This window comes from Rhineura floridana, chromosome 7, assembly GCF_030035675.1.
Source record: "Rhineura floridana isolate rRhiFlo1 chromosome 7, rRhiFlo1.hap2, whole genome shotgun sequence".
NCBI lineage: Eukaryota > Metazoa > Chordata > Lepidosauria > Squamata > Rhineuridae > Rhineura > Rhineura floridana.
The window spans coordinates 35,909,910-35,928,522 of record NC_084486.1 but is presented as its reverse complement, the minus strand read 5'-3'; the positions used below and the strand labels follow the sequence as shown (position 1 = coordinate 35,928,522).

The 18,613-nt window shown below is 41.1% G+C and overlaps 1 protein-coding gene across 2 annotated transcripts in view; it reads right to left on the bottom strand.

Moving 5' to 3' along the window:
• Positions 1 to 4,625: 4,625 nt before the first annotated feature.
• Positions 4,626 to 18,613, bottom strand: part of LOC133388838 (prosaposin-like) — a 43,960-nt gene continuing 29,972 nt past the window's right edge. For both annotated transcript variants that reach the window (XM_061635250.1, XM_061635251.1), the window contains exons 8-14: positions 13,013 to 13,126; positions 10,488 to 10,583; positions 9,870 to 10,050; positions 9,564 to 9,727; positions 7,654 to 7,734; positions 7,042 to 7,149; positions 4,626 to 6,866 (exon numbers count right to left, since the gene is read on the bottom strand). In XM_061635250.1, the coding sequence (XP_061491234.1) occupies positions 6,831 to 6,866; positions 7,042 to 7,149; positions 7,654 to 7,734; positions 9,564 to 9,727; positions 9,870 to 10,050; positions 10,488 to 10,583; positions 13,013 to 13,126 (780 nt within the window). In that variant the 3' untranslated portion in view covers positions 4,626 to 6,830. The remainder of the gene's footprint in view (positions 6,867 to 7,041; positions 7,150 to 7,653; positions 7,735 to 9,563; positions 9,728 to 9,869; positions 10,051 to 10,487; positions 10,584 to 13,012; positions 13,127 to 18,613) is intronic.

Sequence of the window (18,613 nt, the reverse complement as noted above, 5' to 3'; positions counted from 1 at the left end):
ACACGCCAAAAGTTTCACAAGACCCATTTACCACACCCAGTTTCAAATTAATGCAATTAATGCACGTGATTTGCAAGAGCATGAGCACTCCCAGATATCAGGCAAGTCCAGTTTCTATACAATAATCTAGTGTTTGCTAGCTTACAAAATGTGGCTTCCCTTGTTTCCTGTTAAGTTGGAAGTCTATGAGACTGTACGCTTACACACACACACACACACATTTATTGTTTTATTATTTATTTTATTCAGCTTATATCCCGCCCGACTAGCAAACAGCTCTCTGGGCGGCAAACAGAAACATATACAATAATAAAATTACAAGATCAATATAACAAATATAAAAGTACATCATCTAAAATACCAATTACAACATTTACATAAATAACTTAGATTAAAATGCCTCAGAGAAGAGAAAGGTTTTAACCTGGCGCCGAAAAGATAATAGTGTCGGGGCCAGGCGTACCTCCTCGGGGAGACTATTCCACAATTCGGGGGCCACCACTGAGAAGGCCCTAGATCTTGTTACTACCCTCCGGGCCTCCCTATGGGTCGGGACCCGGAGGAGGGCCTTCGTAGTAGACCGTAGTGTACGAACCGGTTCATAACGGGAGAGGCGTTCCTGCAGGTATCGTGGTCCCGCGCCATATAAGGCTTTATAGGTTAATACCAACACTTTGAATCTGGCCCGGTAGCATATTGGAAGCCAGTGCAGGCGAGCCAGAACAGGTGTTATATGCTCAGACCGCTTAGTTCTTGTTAGCAGTCTGGCCGCCGTATTTTGCACTAGCTGTAGCTTCCAAACCGTCTTCAGAGGTACCCCTACGTAGAGCGCGTTGCAGTAGTCCAAACGTGAGGTTACCAGAGCATGAACCACTGATGTAAGGTCCTCCTTACTCAGATAGGGACGTAGCTGGGCTACCAACCGAAGTTGGTAAAACGCATTCCGTGCCACCGAGGCTACATGGGCCTCGAGTGATAGGGAAGAGTCTAAAACGACTCCCAAACTACGAACCTGATCCTTTAGGGGGAGTGTAACCCCGTCCAGGACAGGGTATGTATCCACCATCTGACCAGAAAAACCATCCACCAGCAGCATCTCAGTCTTATCCGGATTGAGTCTCAGTTTGTTAGTTCTCATCCAGTCCATTGTCGCGTCCAGACAACGGTTCAGCACATCGACCGCCTCACCTGAAGAAGATGAAAAGGAGAAGTAGAGCTGCGTGTCATCAGCGTACTGATGACAACGCACTCCAAAACTCCGGATGACTGCACCCAACGGCTTCATATAGATATTAAAGAGCATGGGAGACAAGACCGAACCCTGCGGGACCCCATATTGGAGAACCCATGGGGTCGAGCAATGTTCCCCAAGTATTATCTTCTGGAGACGGTCTGCCAAGTAGGAGCGGAACCACTGCCAAGCAGTGCCTCCAACACCCAACTCCGCAAGTCTCTCCAGAAGGATACCATGGTCGATGGTATCAAAAGCCGCTGAGAGATCAAGGAGAATCAACAGAGTTACACTCCCTCTGTCTCTCTCCCGATATAGGTCATCACACAGGGCGACCAAGGCCGTCTCAGTGCCAAAACCAGGTCTGAAACCCGACTGAAATGGATCTAGATAATCAGTTTCATCCAATAGCGCCTGGAGCTGGTCAGCAGCCACTCGTTCCAAGACCTTGCCCAAGAATGGAACATTTGCCACTGGTCTATAGTTGTTAAAGTCCTCTGGGTCCAAGGAAGGTTTTTTCAGGAGTGGTCTCACCGCCGCTTCTTTCAGACAGCCAGGGACCACTCCCTCTCATAAAGAGGCATTTATCACTTCCTTGGCCCAGCCAGCTGTTCCATCCTTGCTAGTTTTTATAAGCCAAGAGGGGCAAGGATCAAGTACCGAAGTGGTTGCACGTACCTGTCCAAGCACTTTGTCCACATCCTCGAACTGAACCGACTGAAACTCATCCAACAAAACATGACTAGACTGTGTTCCAGACACCTCATTAGGACTAACTGTCATAAAATGGGAATCTAGGTCCCGACGAATGCATAAGATCTTATGCTGGAAGTGCTTAGCAAACTCATTACAGCGGGCTACCGATGTATCTACCATGTCCTGTGGGTCAGGGTGGAGTAGCCCTCGGACAACTCTAAAAAGCTCCGCTGGGCGGGAGAGAGATGACTTAATAGTGGTGGCGAAATGTTGTTTCTTCGCTGCCCTCACCGCACCTACATACCGCTTGGTAGAAGCACAAACAAGCACATAATTGCATTCGTCGGGAGTTCGTCTCCAACTCCGCTCAAGCCGTCTCCTATCTTGCTTCATCGCTCTTAGCTCCGGAGTATACCAAGGAGCTGTATGAGCTCTACAAAGGAGAGGGCGCGCAGGAGCGATCGTGTCCACTGCCTGGGTCATCTCTGTATTCCACAGATTAGCCAGGGCTTCGACAGGAGCGCCAGTCCTATCAGCCGGAAAATCCCCCAGAGCCCTTTGAAAAGCATCAGGATTCATTAGTCTCCGGGGGCGGCCCATTTTAATAGGTCCCCCACCCTTGCAGAGGGAAAAGGCCACTGAAAGTCTAAACTTCAGCAAGCAGTGATCTGACCATGACAAAGGGAGAGATGTAAGACTCCCCACATCCAGATTACTATCCCCATGTCCAGTAGTAAAAACAAGGTCGAGAGTATGCCCCGATGTATGTGTTGGGCCACTAACACGTTGAGACAGCCCCATGGTTGTCATGGCGTCCATGAAGTCCTGAGCCGCCCCAGACAAAGAAGCCTCGGCATGGATGTTGACATCCCCCAGTACTAATAGTCTGGGGGATCTCAACAATACCTCCGAGACCACTTCCGTCAGCTCAGTTAGGGAAGCCATTGGGCAGCCCAAACTCCTAGCTGTGCAATGTTGCAAGCCTCCCAAAAGAGCTCTTTAAAAATCAAACCGTTGCTTTGACAGAGACTAACAAGGGAAGCCTTTTATTTTCCCCAGAATCACCTTAATATACATATAATACACATGTTGATATCACAGAGCAACTTCAGGATGGTGCGAATTCATCCAAGCTTGCCTCAGATTCAAACTGAGATGGCTTGGAAGACCAGAGTCCAAACCAGACATGACCTTTCCAATTCCCCGACTGCCTTTACCCATGCACCCAAAATCCAAGAACCTGAAAAAGAAAGTGCCACAGTGTTATTTCCCCTTCCTGCTGCTTCATTCCATTAATTTGTGTGGAGATAAAACACTCTACAGAGGCAAAATAAACAAGTGGAGAAAGAGGCCTAGCCCACAACAAAACCAGGCAGGGTTCTGGTCTTTCCCCACCCCCGATTTTACCACTACAGTATTTTTCATGTCCTCATAGGAACCAATGACTCCATATGTTCCCGTGGAGACTGAAAACAGATTAGAGTATGAAGCTTTTCACCCCTAATCCAATTTTAACTTTAGTGTTTCCCCCCACCATTATATATGGCGAGAGCCAGTGTGGTGTAGTGGTTAAAGTGCTGGACTATGACCTGGGAGACCAGGGTTCGAATCCCCACACAGCCATGAAGCTCACTGGGTGACCTTGGGCCAGTCGCTGCCTCTCAGCCTCAGAGGAAGGCAATGGTAAACCCCCTCTGAATACTGCTTACCATGAAAACCCTATTCATAGGATCACCCTAAGTCGGGATCGACTTGAAGGCAGTACATCATCATTATATATGGCTCCAGCAGTTCCTTTTGAAACAGGGAAAAATCCTTCCAAGGTGAACCTTTGGGCTGGCTCAGATCATTTCAAGTTCTTCCCATCACCCCTTCAAGAACGCAAGTGAAATTCAGAGTTAATCCACTAGGAGTTTTGGGAAGCTTGCCCATCTCTAATGGGAAACGGGTCACAGGGGAGTTTCTGGGAAATTAAGCAAAGCATCATACAAGCCATCTGCATTTTGTGACATCTTGTGCTATTTTAACACTGGAGTATTTGATTTTATGTAGTCCTGCAAATGAGTTGGTGGAACAGAAGGACCGTCATCATAGAACAGTAAGTTGTGAAGGACAATGTTCTTATGACATTAACAGCAGAGACACCAACAGATTGAATGTAAGTTGCCAGTTGCTCACCCAGACCTTTACATGTTTCTTAGGAGTTCAGATGTAGAGAAAATGTGGAGCAGCAGCACCACCATCTGCTATATCAGTTGACTTTTTTTTAAATGACACTGACCCATTTGCTAGGCAGGACTGAAGGGCTGTTGGAGAAGTAGGAGATGAGGCAGCACTCTGCTGAGGACCTCTTCCTCAAGAGTTTGGAGCCTTTAGGGATAGGCAAAGTATTACAGTAAGTGTGCTGGAGAGAAACACTTTGCCTGTGCACACAGTTGTGCAGGGCATTCAACGTGAAAGAATGTAGTCCCTCTTTAAAATCAACATTAAACTTATACACCTTTAATACTGTTCATGAGTGGCTGACAACATGAATTACAGTACACTGTTTACTAATTGAAGCTTTATTCAGGCTAACCTAGAAGATTCCAGCAAGATTTGCTGTAGTACATTAAGTTACCAGCACACAGGAACTTGTTCATGGACTCACCATCTTCCAAGTTACAATTTTTTTTAAAAAAGACACATCGCTGACAGATTTAGTTATGTATTTATTGTTGAATTACAGAAGCTTGAATTCAAAGAAAAAAGTGTTGTTTATTAAAGCAATTGTTTGTTTCACCAAGTTTATACCTAGATAGTAGAAGGGTTTATGCCACAAGAATAAAAACATTTAGTATGCTAGAATACACACACACACACACACACAAAAGGTAAGATCCCAGTTGTGAGACTCCTTGTCCAAAAGATCCATTATGTAATCACTTCCTACAACAAGCAAGAAACTGAAATCTGTACATTTTAGAAATTCTAGCCAATTTTTTTAAAAAATGGCATCTACATCAACTGCACTACATAGCTCAGCATCAAAATCTGACAACCTCTAGAGAAGAGAGGTCAATACTAAGGAGAGGCAAATATTTACTCTACATCAGTGCATGAGATCATTAAGCAGATGCTAGCATCAACATCTGCAGTAAGGTGAAAAGGAAGCAGCAGCTGTTTTGTATTTTATATTCACTTTCAAGTAGCAAGAACTTGGGAGCCAAAGAGCAGACATAAAAATAAAATCAATGCCCTCAATGCATCTAAGATGTATAAAATAAAACTGAATGAAAACAGTTAACAGATTACTTGAACCAACAATTAGTTTGCTGCCATTAGACTGAATTCCCTATCCATCTACACCAATAGTTTTATTAAACAGTTTTCAAACCTCCTGTGCGCCTAACTTTAACATGCAAAGATTAAAAAAAAAAGGAAGAGGCTGACTGTTTGGTTTCAGTGAATCATCCCTGCTTTGAAAAAATTGTTTAGAAAACTTATGGGGCATTAGGCTTTCTATGGACAGTTCTCATTCTCCAACTACTGTTCTTCAGCTTTCAAACGTGCCTGCTTAGATGGAACATGGAAAGACATGTTGAAACTACTAATGAACACGCTAGTAAATGGCACCATCTGCAATCTAGGCCTTGTATTATCATCACTGACACTGTCCACATAGACGATTGGCCACAGAGCTAATAACCCTGCCCAGGCATATCAAGTGTCCTCAAGCAAATGTCATGATGCATGCTACTATCACATGACATTTTGCTTCTAAAACATTCCAAACATACCTTCAGCACTATCCAGCAGAATGTCTAGTTATGCAAATAGCTGCAGTGTGCAAGTCAATAGCTTTGCAGGATAGATGGCAACACCAGAAAATGACATTCTGCTTTTCTAAAACTCGCATGAAAAAATTATCTATTACAAACCACGCTATCAATATCCCTTTGTCAAGCTTCTTTTGTATTCTTCATTCAGACACTCTTTTTTGTGTGGCAAGTCTGTCCTCAGCAAGAGAACTAGTTTAATGCACTGTAATTGCCAGTCAAACTGCACCAGGTACACTGCCTGATTTTCTAGTCTAGTGGTGGTAATTTTATTGTTTTTATTCTTTCAAGAAGTATGTGGCTTTTTTTAAAAGGGTTGAATCAGTTCTGAACTCCTGGTGTCAAAAACATGCTGTGGGATACTCATAGTAGTAACTTGCATTGTTTGAAACACAGCCTATGAATTTAACATTCAGTGTTCGCTACATGGGCTATCAACTACTTAGGATTCATGAAAACACAACTCTGGCCACTTACTAAAAAAATCCAAAATGGTATTGAGACTTGTAGCCAAAGTTATGCAAGAACCATGGGCATATTCACATTGCCTCTTTGGACTATTTCTATGGAAGGAAAAGTATTCCTGTTTGGTTATACAGCTGTGTCCGAGGACAAAGAACTGAATTAAATGGATTCCTTTACAAATCAACTGTTAAGCAAGTGGATATAATTTCAACAGGTCTTTTAATGAAGAGCAATCAGACACATATTCTAGCAAGCCAGTCACCAAGAAGAGTGCCTTCAAAGATTAGTCACTATGTTTATATCCAAATACATCAGTGGAGTCCTTAGCTTACTTACATACTAAAAAGCACACCTTCTTAAAGGCACTTGGGCCAATCAACCAACATTGATGATTTCTGTTTATTCTTACAGATCATAAACTACTAAAAATCAGAGTCAACATTGTGGATTCTTCCAGGGGTAGTAGCAGTGCTACCAAACAATTCATAAAAAGCAACTTTAATGGAGGTGGAGGTGGAGAGAAGAGATCAGGACATCAAGATTTAGCTCTTGCTAGCCTACTCGCCTCTTGTTTTCTTCAAGAATGAAAGAAGAGTTTTGGCCAAAGTGGGCGCCCCCTTCTAGTTCCACACATGACGCTTGCAATGTTCAATGGCCTAGGAGAGAAAACAGATGTGCAACGCAAGATCAGCTTGAACTCAGTCCCCACCAAGAGTAATAAAATGACTGGAAACTGTTTGCATTAGGACCAGCTATTCTAGCATAATTGATACCAGAAATATTGGGCTATTTATAGGAATACACAAGTATGCCAAAAACTCATTTACTCACATTGCATTGAGATGCAGTTTCCATGTTCTTACACCAATAGCCAGGTCCCCGGACACATACTTCTGACCCCAAAAGGGGCTGTGTGGATGCCACACAAACTCCAAGTTTCTGTAAGATCAGGGAACAATTAATTGCTGTTACTACTTTTATTGCAATAAAAATACAGATCAGTCCTTCCACAGCAATGCTCCTGCAGGGTAGGAGACAGGTGTGAAAGAAAAATCAACTGTGTTAATATTTTTTTAAGGAAGACAGACCTCTGATCAACCAAGTCAAACTTCAGGACACAAAACGGTATGAGTCCCCATCTGTTTTTCAAGATAAAGCGTTAAAGTGATTTTCACTTGCCAGTATTGGCCCATTTAAAAAACCCTTCTGTTGAGATACTAGGACTAAAAAGCACTCAACTTCAAATGTGGTATTTATGGGAGATATTCAACATTAGTCATATAGAGCAGACCCATTGAAATCAATGGACTAAAGCAACTTAAGTTGAATTATTTCAATGAATGTCCTTACACTGACAGTTGGGTATCGTCCTATTTATTAAATTTATGTATTATGTATTAAATGGCATTAAATATGAACAGTCATTCTAGTTGTGGTACTTACATTACAAACAAAAGTGGGATCCATCACTTCTGCCAAGAGCTGCACAACCATTGGCTCATACTGCTCCACAAACTGAACACACTGGTTATGAAAAAAAGGGAAAGAAAAAGGAAGGGATTATGTGACTTGAACCCCTGCTGGCTGATTACAGGACTTGGATAGGATAAAGAACATATAAAATTAAGGCTACTACTTATGCTGGAAGCAACCCAACTGAAGATGATACATGCACGTCCCATTAATTTCCAGTACAGACAAGCATTTTCCCCTCAAAACATGCTACTAATGAGTCCTATTTGAGCTGACACATGCAATACAGGCAACATAGAGTGCATTACAGTAATCCAGCCTGCAGTAATCCAGCCTGGAGGTTACCAGTGTGTAGACAACAGCGGTCAGATGAAGGTCTGAGTTAAACTAAGTCATATCACAAAGCCAAAGTTACAAAGTACATGGAAATACATGTTATGATACATTACCCATCAGATATCATGGATGGAATATATGGATGGTTCTCTCCTGTGTTCTTCGACCCCCTCGCTCCAGTAGAGCTGAGGGGTTCAGAGCGCTATACAACCTGGCTTTTTATACACTTCTTTTTTCCTAAGGGAAGGTGTGTTCCCATGGTCTTATCAGCTATTGCTTGTTCACAGGTCTTTACTGTGCCTCTTTCTACAGCCTCATCAGGCTCTCCATCAGGTTGTTAGCCAGGCTCCTGGTGGGACCTCTATTCTCAACTCTGGAAAATCTGCTTTGCTCTATCTGCAAGTCTTATCCATGTCATATAATGAGCTTCCTTTTGCTTCATGTTGATAGTAAACATAACACATTTGTTGCCTGCCCAGACCTGTTATCTCTGTGTCTGTTCCAGTTGTTTTCTTAGGAAAATTACAGCTTTAGTCAGATGGAGGAAAAGGGGGGCAATTTTAAACTACTCCTTTTATTACTATTTTTGGCTCTTATGCAAAAAGCAGACTTTATAAGCTATTTCAACATATCTTAAGCATATTCTAAGCTAAACTTAGGCATACTGTAAGCAAATATAAGCAATGTAAATGATTTCAGCATATTTTATACATGTTTTAAGACATTATCTGGGCTTTCCCATTACACCATGTTTCCAATAAGCAATCTTACACAGAGATGCTTTCTTAAAAATCTATAACCCACTTGAAGGGGGTTATAAGAGCAATCCAAACACATGGTGGGCAGAGGTGGGCTTTAACTGCCACATCTGGAGCCTCAACACTTGTGCTTACCATGGCAAAAAGTGATGGACAACAAAAATCCTGTATCTTGCTATACCACCTCCAGGCTGGAACAGCAGAGGCCTGAATCAGACCCCTAGCAGATAGACCAGTTTAGGATTCAATGATCATTGGCCAGCCTAGCTCTGCCCCCTTCCTGCCCTATTTCAAGGGTATATGCTGGCTATGCATGCAGTATCTTCTGTCTGTGGTTTAGGCAGGTGGAGTGCTCCCCACCCCCCAGAGGAACAGTTCCATCTCATTTGTCTCCAGTCCAGAATGGTATGGAATGCTCTGCCCATCTCACATCTTTAACTTCTATAAATTTCTAACAGGATAGGGTGGGACGGGGGGGGGAGAGAAGAGAATAAGACCACTGACTATCCAATTAGCACCCCACTCTATTTAATGACTATAAAGGAGAAAGATTAATCCTGCCAAGTCAGCAGGAGGCTAAATGCTCTGCTCCTGTCTTTTCTCACAGAGGAAGGAAATAATGCAGCGAGTAGAGGAGAGGCTGCACAATGCCAGAGTCCCTAGTATGACTCGTGTTTATGCTTATAGCTCCGCAACAAGAAGTTTAACGTAAAAGGCAAGAATACTCACCACTCACACATAACATTTAAGCTTTAAAACAGATGTGCCCAGTGTTATCTAGTTTACCTGGTCACTAACAGACTCTGGCAAGAAGCGGCAGACTCTTTCCAAAAATTCCTCAATTTCAGCAGTGGTAGCATTTTTTTCCAATTCCTTGTCTGCATATGCAACAATAATCTTGCAGACATCACAGATATTCCCAACGTGTGATTGCACTGGAGCAATTTTTTCTGAAAATACAGGGAGAGGCCAATGTTATGTTCAAAGTTTCTCCCTATAGCCACTTAAACTAAAATATGCAAAATAACTACAGAGCAAACTAATAATGTGTAGGATTGTTTAGTTCAAAGTACTGTTTCCTCAAATTCTTACCTGTAGGTAAAACATTTTTTGAGCAGCATTTCAGCATCTCACACACCATTTTAGGATCAGTTGCTTCCAAAAGCATGTCAATGATAGACTTGCCATAGACGTCCACAAAGTTCCTGCACTCTTCTCGGTATTTTTCAGGAAGCACAGAACAGACTTTCTCCATTCCATACACCATCTCCTCCTAGTTTGGAACAAAATGAAAATAGAGCAACTTTTGTGGTAATAGTTATAGGCTTTGCAAAAGGACTGCTACTCAAAATGGCTAATACAGGTTTCTGAAGGCATTTGTCTTGAACAAGTCAATGTTTTTAGCAAAGAGATGTCAAGACACCTCCCGATTCCTTTCAGTGTTTCATAAAGCCACTTAATGTGGATCACACAAAACTAAACAGTGAAAAATATAGACTCTCACATCAAATACTATCTGAATAGCCAGAAAAAATAGACCATGTATATATATGAAATTGTGCTACAAAAACCCGGGCACACTATAACTATGATACACACATCCCTGTAATAACCAAAGCAAATAGTACATTATCTGGATAGCAAGCTGTATTCAGTGAAAGAAGCATTTAGTGTTCCTATCCAACAGGTACTTAGGTAAAATATACATACCTCTGTCTTATTGCTTTCCAAAAGGCTGGCCACCTCTTCTACCATTATCGTACATGCATCACATAGAGAGAAAGATTCTGTTTGACTCAGGCTATTCTGTATATTGGGGGAAAAAATTATAGTTCTCAGTATACTATCAAGCCCCTAGTGATTCCAGAAGACCACCAGCCACAATAACATGAAATGCGGTATGACTTTGGGTCTCAGTCTACTTGAGTTTACAGAATATGCAAGTCCAATTGATTTGTTTAAATCCTTTAATATTTGTTATACCGCTCATCTCTGAAAATAACGTAGTTTGTATTACTTTCAGGTTCTACCATCAACTTAAGTCCACACAATCCCTTAAACAAAATCCATGACCGTGGATAGCATCAAATATTTGATGCCAACATTTTAAGTAGCATACAAGACAAACTAACTGTGGCAAATTATGAATGCTTATGACTACCAGACAACCTAGACCTTTACTTTTCTCCTCATACAGAAAAACCATTTTGCTTAGTGATTTGTGGAAAGAGAGAAGTCTAACAAAAACTCAGTTTTGCATCTTTCCCTCCCCTTCACGACAGAATTATATGTACAGAGACACAAGGGGCTTAGGACTGCAGCCCTAGGTACTAGAGAGGTTCTGTATAGCTACAGCATGCAGATGGAATCCAGAGGACCCCATTTGTACATGGCAGGGAGGGAGAAGACAGTGCACAATTTTGCCATCTAACAGCAGCTGCTTGTGTTGGAGGGGAAGAATGAATCAATTTTTGCCCATTTAAGTAGCAGTCAGGTATCATCAGAGATTAAACAACACTATTCAAGATTAAGCAAATTATATTCAGTTTAGAGATGTGAAGGTCCAGGAAAAAAAAGCTGGAGAAACTGAGGGAAACCCCACCCCCATTTTCCCCCCAAGCCTTTTTTTGTTTTTCCCAAAAAGGGTTAAAAGATTGGGCTCTGACATGCAAAAGGATATAGAAGCTCATTTCAATCCAAGCAAACCTTTACATTTTATGACAAATATGAAGAAGCAGAAACTGATAGCAATTGGTAAGAAAATGAGACTGATTAGATTTCATGTAGTATTCATTGATTCCCCCCTTTCTCTCAGCTCTTTCTATGGGAATGAATGCATGCTTTGTGTCTGCTTCCCACTGTGGAGGCCTAATAATATCCAGAATACATAATTTTCATTTTTAGTAAAATGCTGATGGCTTCTCCAGTTTCATTTTTGCCAATTTATGAGGAACAGGCAAAAAACCAAGAGATGCTAGGTTCCTTACAGTTCAGCAGCTTGTGGCTCCATTTGTAACAAAAAATACTTTAAAATATTTATAAAGTGAATGTTATTATTTGAATAAGTCATCTTTTAATATACTAAACATGGCAAACCTAGTTATACAAAATACATTTTATGTTCCTAAAATAAAAGAGTGACTTTCAATCTGTAATGGGTGCTTTTTAAAAAAAAAAAGTTATTGCATATTTGAGTCTTTCCCCAAAACTTCCTTATTTATTAATTTTATATCCTGTCCTTCCTCCCAGAAGGAACAGAAGGAGAAAAGATATGGCTTCAAAATTTTTGGAAATTGTACATCTATGATTCAGTTCAATGTGCTGCTAGATGTATATTTTAACAGTCACTAGTCCATTTTGTAGCAAGCTGACATATACCTAGTCAGACTATAATGCCATGTTGCTGATATTTACTCAGACTGGCAACAGCTCTCCAGGGTCTTGTGGTGAGGTGTTTTCCATCACCTCTATCAAACTCCTTCAACAGGAAATGGCATGGCTTGAACCTGGGATCTTCTTTCACACAGAAGATGTGCTCTACCACCATTGAGCTATGGTCCCTTTGTATGAACAAAGCAAATGTATTTGCCTCAATATCACCTTGTAAACCATGGCAAAACAATGTTAAGGCTGGACATTTTTGTTCTTTGCCTTTGAGTTGTATATAAAAATGAACACTTCTATTCAATTTGAGGAGTACCGAGATAAAAGAATTTGTTTAGTGGCTAAAGCTGTATATAACACTTCTGATGCCTAGAAATCGGAGCTTTTCTTCTCTTTCAGAATAGCAGTCCTCTATTTACCCAAAAGCATGCCAAGATTTAGATCAAACCCTAAAGCAATTTAACCACTATCCTACCCTTAAACTCTACTACTAGAGAATGAGTGCTAATCACATTTGATTTATATTTAAAGGAAAGAACTGCTTCCCATCTTATTTTAAGTGGGTCTGACATGCCAAGTACTGCATGCACAGCTGGATTCATTCAAGTATGCATTAACCACTTGCTTCCTCAAAATATTACAGAAGAGCTAATTACGTTGGCAAGAATCTGAGACACTTCAATGGCATCAACCCTGAACAAAAACTCAGAATGTATGTTCATATTTATATTCTTTCCCAAAATGTAGTCTAATCCATGCAAAAAAAAGAGAGATCAAACTACCATTTTCCAGTGATATGTGCCTCTATCCCACACCAAGAAGTACTATGCAGATTGAACACCAAGCCTTACCTCAATTGGTTCTACCTTTACTGTCGAGATAACCTTAGCAGGCACCAGAGTCTGTAGAGGCACAGATTTCAGGGTAGAACAAAATCCAACCATGCTACAAATATCCTGTGGTTGCTAGAGACATACAGAACAGTTACAAATTATTTCTCTACACTGTGCAGGAAGGAGGACTAGTCAAGTTTTAACACACATTTAAGCTGCGGGACAAACCCCAAATGCCACAGTGCCACTCAGGTTAACGACTTGTGCTTTCAGTTTGAATTTCCCCAATTAAATTGCTTTTGTCAATTTTACTCTACAGAGAAAGATGCATAAAAGTTGACTAGGGACAAGATTCCCCCCTCCCTCAAAGCTTTAGAAAGGTAATCCACACAAGGGCAGATATATACAATCATTCCAGTGCTCTTTGCTCAGTCTACCTCATGACTGTACATTTATGCAGTATTCAAGAAAACTTGGTATGCCAACAAAAAAGTCATTTTGCTGAAGACCATATTCATGCCCAGTTTCAGTAGGCATGAAAAAGTTTCTAGTGCAACACTAACTAGTGGGCTTCTTTTCTGTTCCTATTTCAAATAGTGGTTTGCATTAACTGTTTTAAAAGCTACCAAACTATTTTAAAGCTACCAAGTCACATTTCTATACAAGAGAAGAACACAGTCTAGCCCAGCCTTTCCTAACCAGTGTGCCTCCAGATGTTGTTGGACCACAACTCCCATCAGCCTCAGCCAGCATTGCCAATGGTCAGGAAGATGGGAGTTGTGGCCCAACAACATCTGGAGGCACACTGGTTGGGAAAGGCTGGTCTAGCCAGACATTAACCCAGATTGCATTTAGACAATTTCACCTTTTTCTGAACTCAGGATATTACCCCTTTCTACCTGCAATGTACTGTTTAGTGCGTCTGCATCATCTCAAACTACAGTAGGGCCCCACTCATACAGCGGGTTACGTTCCAGACCCCCGCCTAAAAGTGAAACCCGCTGAAAAGTGGGACTCATTCAACCGAATGGCACCTGACACCTGAAAAACGCCGTAAAAGAGGAACAAGTGCCATATGAATGGGGCCTTACTCTAATTGAAAGCTGCCGTATTAGCAGAACGCCACAAAGCGGGCCACCAAAAAGCGGGCCCTACTGTATTACAGATTTCACAGAATTTACACCATGCTAAACTACCATAACTGCTGCAAATTAGAACTTGCTTATTCTGTTAGTTTAATTCTTTAATTCCACCAATCCTTCACAAGGTACTTCACTATCCCAGTAACTCCTCCCTATACACTTTGGTTTGCTTACCACATGCAAAAACAATTTTTACACATTCCATCCCTTCTCCATTGTAGTGTGCTACTCTGAAATTAAGCTCAAATGGAATATGCTCTTTAATTAGTAGCAGCTATTTTTAGTTCATTTTGACCACTGCTTTTATAAATATGAGGAAACAGTGCAATTAGCTTGCCATTTGGAAAAGAATAGGTATGAAGGACTTGAAATATGTGCTGTGTTTGGCTAAATTAGTAGAAATTAATAACACTTAGACATTTTCCAAGAGTTTTACCAACATCCTGAAGTGCATGCAATGTTGTCTTCTCTCCAGATGAACGGAATATTGTTCATTCAAGAGATGAACTGGTTTGGGCTTCATAATAAACCATAGTTTATCATGATGGGAACAACTGGTAGTGAACCTTGGGCTACTACCTTCCCTTCTCCGAGAGCTGAGAGAAGGAGATAGAAGCTTTGCTTCCTTTTTTTAAAATAAACTATGGTTATGCATTGTATCAAAATTCTAAACTCTGGTTAATCTCAACTATGGTTTGAAACAGGCCAACTTCGCAACTCAAATTGGGTTTGGACCAAAAAACGAATCAGAACCGGAAGCGATAGCTTCCAGTCTCCTCCTCACAGCTAAGTCACAGGAGGGTGGGAGAGAATAACTTGTAAGCCCAAGGGTTGCTACAGCTTATTTCCGTCATAGTAACCATGATTTATCATGACATCTGGACTGGCCCATTAAGTAACATGTACCTAGCAATCCTAAAAGCATGTCTTTTACAAACAGAAGGCTCTGCAATTTAGCATATTAAGTGCTATGAAAGGCAACTGTTTCCCCAATAAGCTTTCCTGCTACAGTATAGCTTTCTACTATCTAGTATGGGTATTTCCAGACAGCCTTTGATGGAGAAGAAGTTCAGCAATTCCCTCCCACTTCTAAACATAGAAAAAAGCAAGTATTATCTCTCCTGCTATAATCTGGAGATCAAGATGCAGCATGCATTTTTCCTTCTGTATCAAGCTAGCATAAAGTAAGGGATATAAGCTTCAGCATTTTGAAGTCCATCGCACATGACATTCTCATGCAACAGCAGATATACGAGAAAAACATTTTAGCATGATTACTAGAGCTAGATTTGGAAGAGCCTTTCCTCTCCCCATTCCACCCTCACCTCATGTTTTCCTTGTTCATGCACTCAAATATAATACTAAAACCAGCACTACGCATGCAACACGTAATGCCACTAAACTATGACAGGCACAAGGTCATCCCAGAAATTTTACTTGTTTGTTTATTAAATGTATATAGCCAAAGGCTGTTACAAAAGCAAAACATAAAACATAACTATAAACAAGACTAAAATAAAACAAGCAATAATTTGCTAATAAACTCAATTACAGCTATTAGCACATTTGACTCTAAGTTTCTTTGCTGCCAAGGCAAACTTGGCTGTAGATAACACAATGTGGGGTTGTACAGAAGATAATAAAAGGATCACTTTTGGGGAACTATTAAGGTCTTTCCTTGTGGCAATCAATGGATTTAAAAAATTTTCACGTGGGAGAGAGAACATTGGGCATACAAGCATATAGTGTACCAAATCCTCAGGTACCTTGCATCCAGCTATGCATAAACGGTCACCAATAGGAATTCCAAGGTATCTGCCCTGTAAATATGCTGAAGGCATTACCTGGAATCTCAGCTCAGTGTATGCTTTGCGCAGGGGGGCCAACGTTAGTATATCAAAATAATTAAGGGCTGTACCATTTGGCATAATATGTGGAAATCAATGGGAAAAGGATGAGGTGGCGATCGCTGCTCTATCCACTTGTAGGCCATGTTCGAACATGAAATTACGTAGTGCGTCTGGGTTAAAATTTGTAAGAAGGGTGGGCGTCAAAAGATATTGGAAACCAAGGGCAAAAAAGTTAGAGGCCCAGCCCCCATTTTCCATTTGGTCCTCCCAGCATAGTTTTACCAGGGAGGATGAGTCGAGGAGCGAAAGTTTTTTCCAATAGCGTAGAAATGATAAATCAAGTCTAACCATTAAGGAAGGGGCATTTAATTCCAGTCTCACATGAGCGGCTGGGGTACTTTTTGGGAGGCCCAAGATTTGTTTAAAAAAAGTATTTTGGATTGACTCGAGGGTCATCCTTAGTGAGTGGCCCCAGATCTCATTTCCATACAAAATTGTGGGAAGAAGCTTAGCTTTATAGAGATTGAGCATAGGTCTTACTAGCTGGCCACCCTTTGAGTAAAAAAGTTTTTTTTTAAATAGGCCCAATGTTCTGAGAGCTTGTAGTTTGATATACGCTAACTGGTGGGGCCAGTGTAATTGGTTGTTTATATGTATTCCCAAGTATTTAAAGGAGGATACTTGCTCTAGAGTGTGGCCATTTAGTCTCCAGATGGTTCTGGATCTGCTGTATCTCCCACACACCATTATTTTTGACTTTGAATAGTTAATTTTTAAAGATTGGGAATCACTATATTCCTGTAGTGCCAAAAGCATACGTTTAAAGCCAATCTTGTTCTGTGATAATAGAAGTAAGTCATCAGCGTAAAGTAGAACAGGAACCTTCCTGTTCCTGACCGCTGGAGGAAAAAACTCTGGTGAGGCCATTACTGGGACAATATCATTGATGAAAAAGTTGAATAAAAATGGCGCCAGTATGCATCCCTGTTTGACTCCTTTCATCATTGGGATTTTTTGGGAAAGCGTACCATTAAGTCCCAGGCGTATTCTTATGACTGTATCATAATGGAGAATTTGAAGAAGCCATAAAAGCCTTTTATCTAAGCCAGCCTTATCTAGTTTCTGCCATAGTAAAGTGCGATCGACAGAATCAAAGGCCGAGGCAAAATCAATAAAAGCTAAGTAAAGAGAATGCAATGGGCCCTTTTTAACTTTCCCAATGAGATGATGCAATATAAACAATTGGTCCAGCGTGCTGGCTCCCTCTCTGAAACCTGCCTGGACTTCAGATATAATGGAATGTTCCCTATCCCAATCGCGGAGTTTATTTAATAAATATCGCCCATAGAGCTTTGCTGCAACATCAAGAAGGCTGATAGGTCTATAATTTGAAGGTAAGGCGGGATCACCCTTCTTGAATATCGGAATCACTATGCTCGTTCCCCACCCCTGGGGAATACATCCAGTATTATTTATTTTAGTAAACAGAGCCGCCAGGATGGGGCACCACCATAGGGAGTAGGCTTGGTATAGGTCGGGAGGAATCATGTCCTGGCCAGGGGCCTTGCCTAAACGTAGAGACTTGATTAATTTGTCAATTTCCTCGACCGACACTGGGGGCCATACTGGAGAGTCTGGAGGAAGAGATGGCAAGCTTTGGGTTGATGGTATTAAATCATCAAATATAGTTTGAAAATGTGTGACCCAAGTATCTGGAAGAATTGGAGGGATTGAATTTATAGATTTATCATAAAGGGAGACGTGAATCAGGCTCCAAAATTCCTGCTGACTTCCTTGGCGGGCTGCTAGGTCAAGGCAATGCCAAAATTTAATAGAATATGATAATCTTTTATTTTTCAATACATTATTGTATTCTTTTTTTAATTGTAAAAGTTTGGCAACCGCCGATTCCGAATAGTGTAGCCTTGTAAAACGGGTTTGATAACAAAGTTGTTTCTTCTTAGCCCTACAATATTTATCGAACCATGGCTTAAGGCCTGTTCGAAAACCAGCTTGGGTGACAATTGATGAGGTGACAGCAGGATGGAATTGATCAAGAATCTGTTCAAAAATCTTTACAATGTCATTTGTTTGACATGTAGCTTTTTGTCGTAGATCCATACACCTAGGGGACGTTAATAGTATTCTAGTCTCCTCTAATAAAAGAGGGGACCATTTTCGTCGTTTTGGCCCTTGGGATATTAAAGGATTGGGCGAAGTTTGTAATTTAGGCGTGTGAGTAATTGGTGAGGACAGGGACAATAATAGGGGGAGGTGGTCACTATCGGATCGATCTAGTATATCTAGTTTATTTACAATTTCTAACAACTGGGGAAAAACCAAGATATAATCAACCATGCTAGCTCCTTTACTATTGATGAAAGTGAAAAACCCCTTGGACTGGTCAAATTTCGATCCATTAAGACATAATAGATGTGCTTTAATCAATAGCTTAAACAGATTGTGGCCATTTATATTTGTTGTCTTGTCACATGATGTGCGGGGCAAATAAAAGGGGTCTCCTAACATTAGATCTGAATGATCCAAGGATCTTAAGAGATTGGGACCCATCCTGGCATTGAAATCCCCGCCAATTATTAAACTATAACTGGGATATTTTTGGTAAA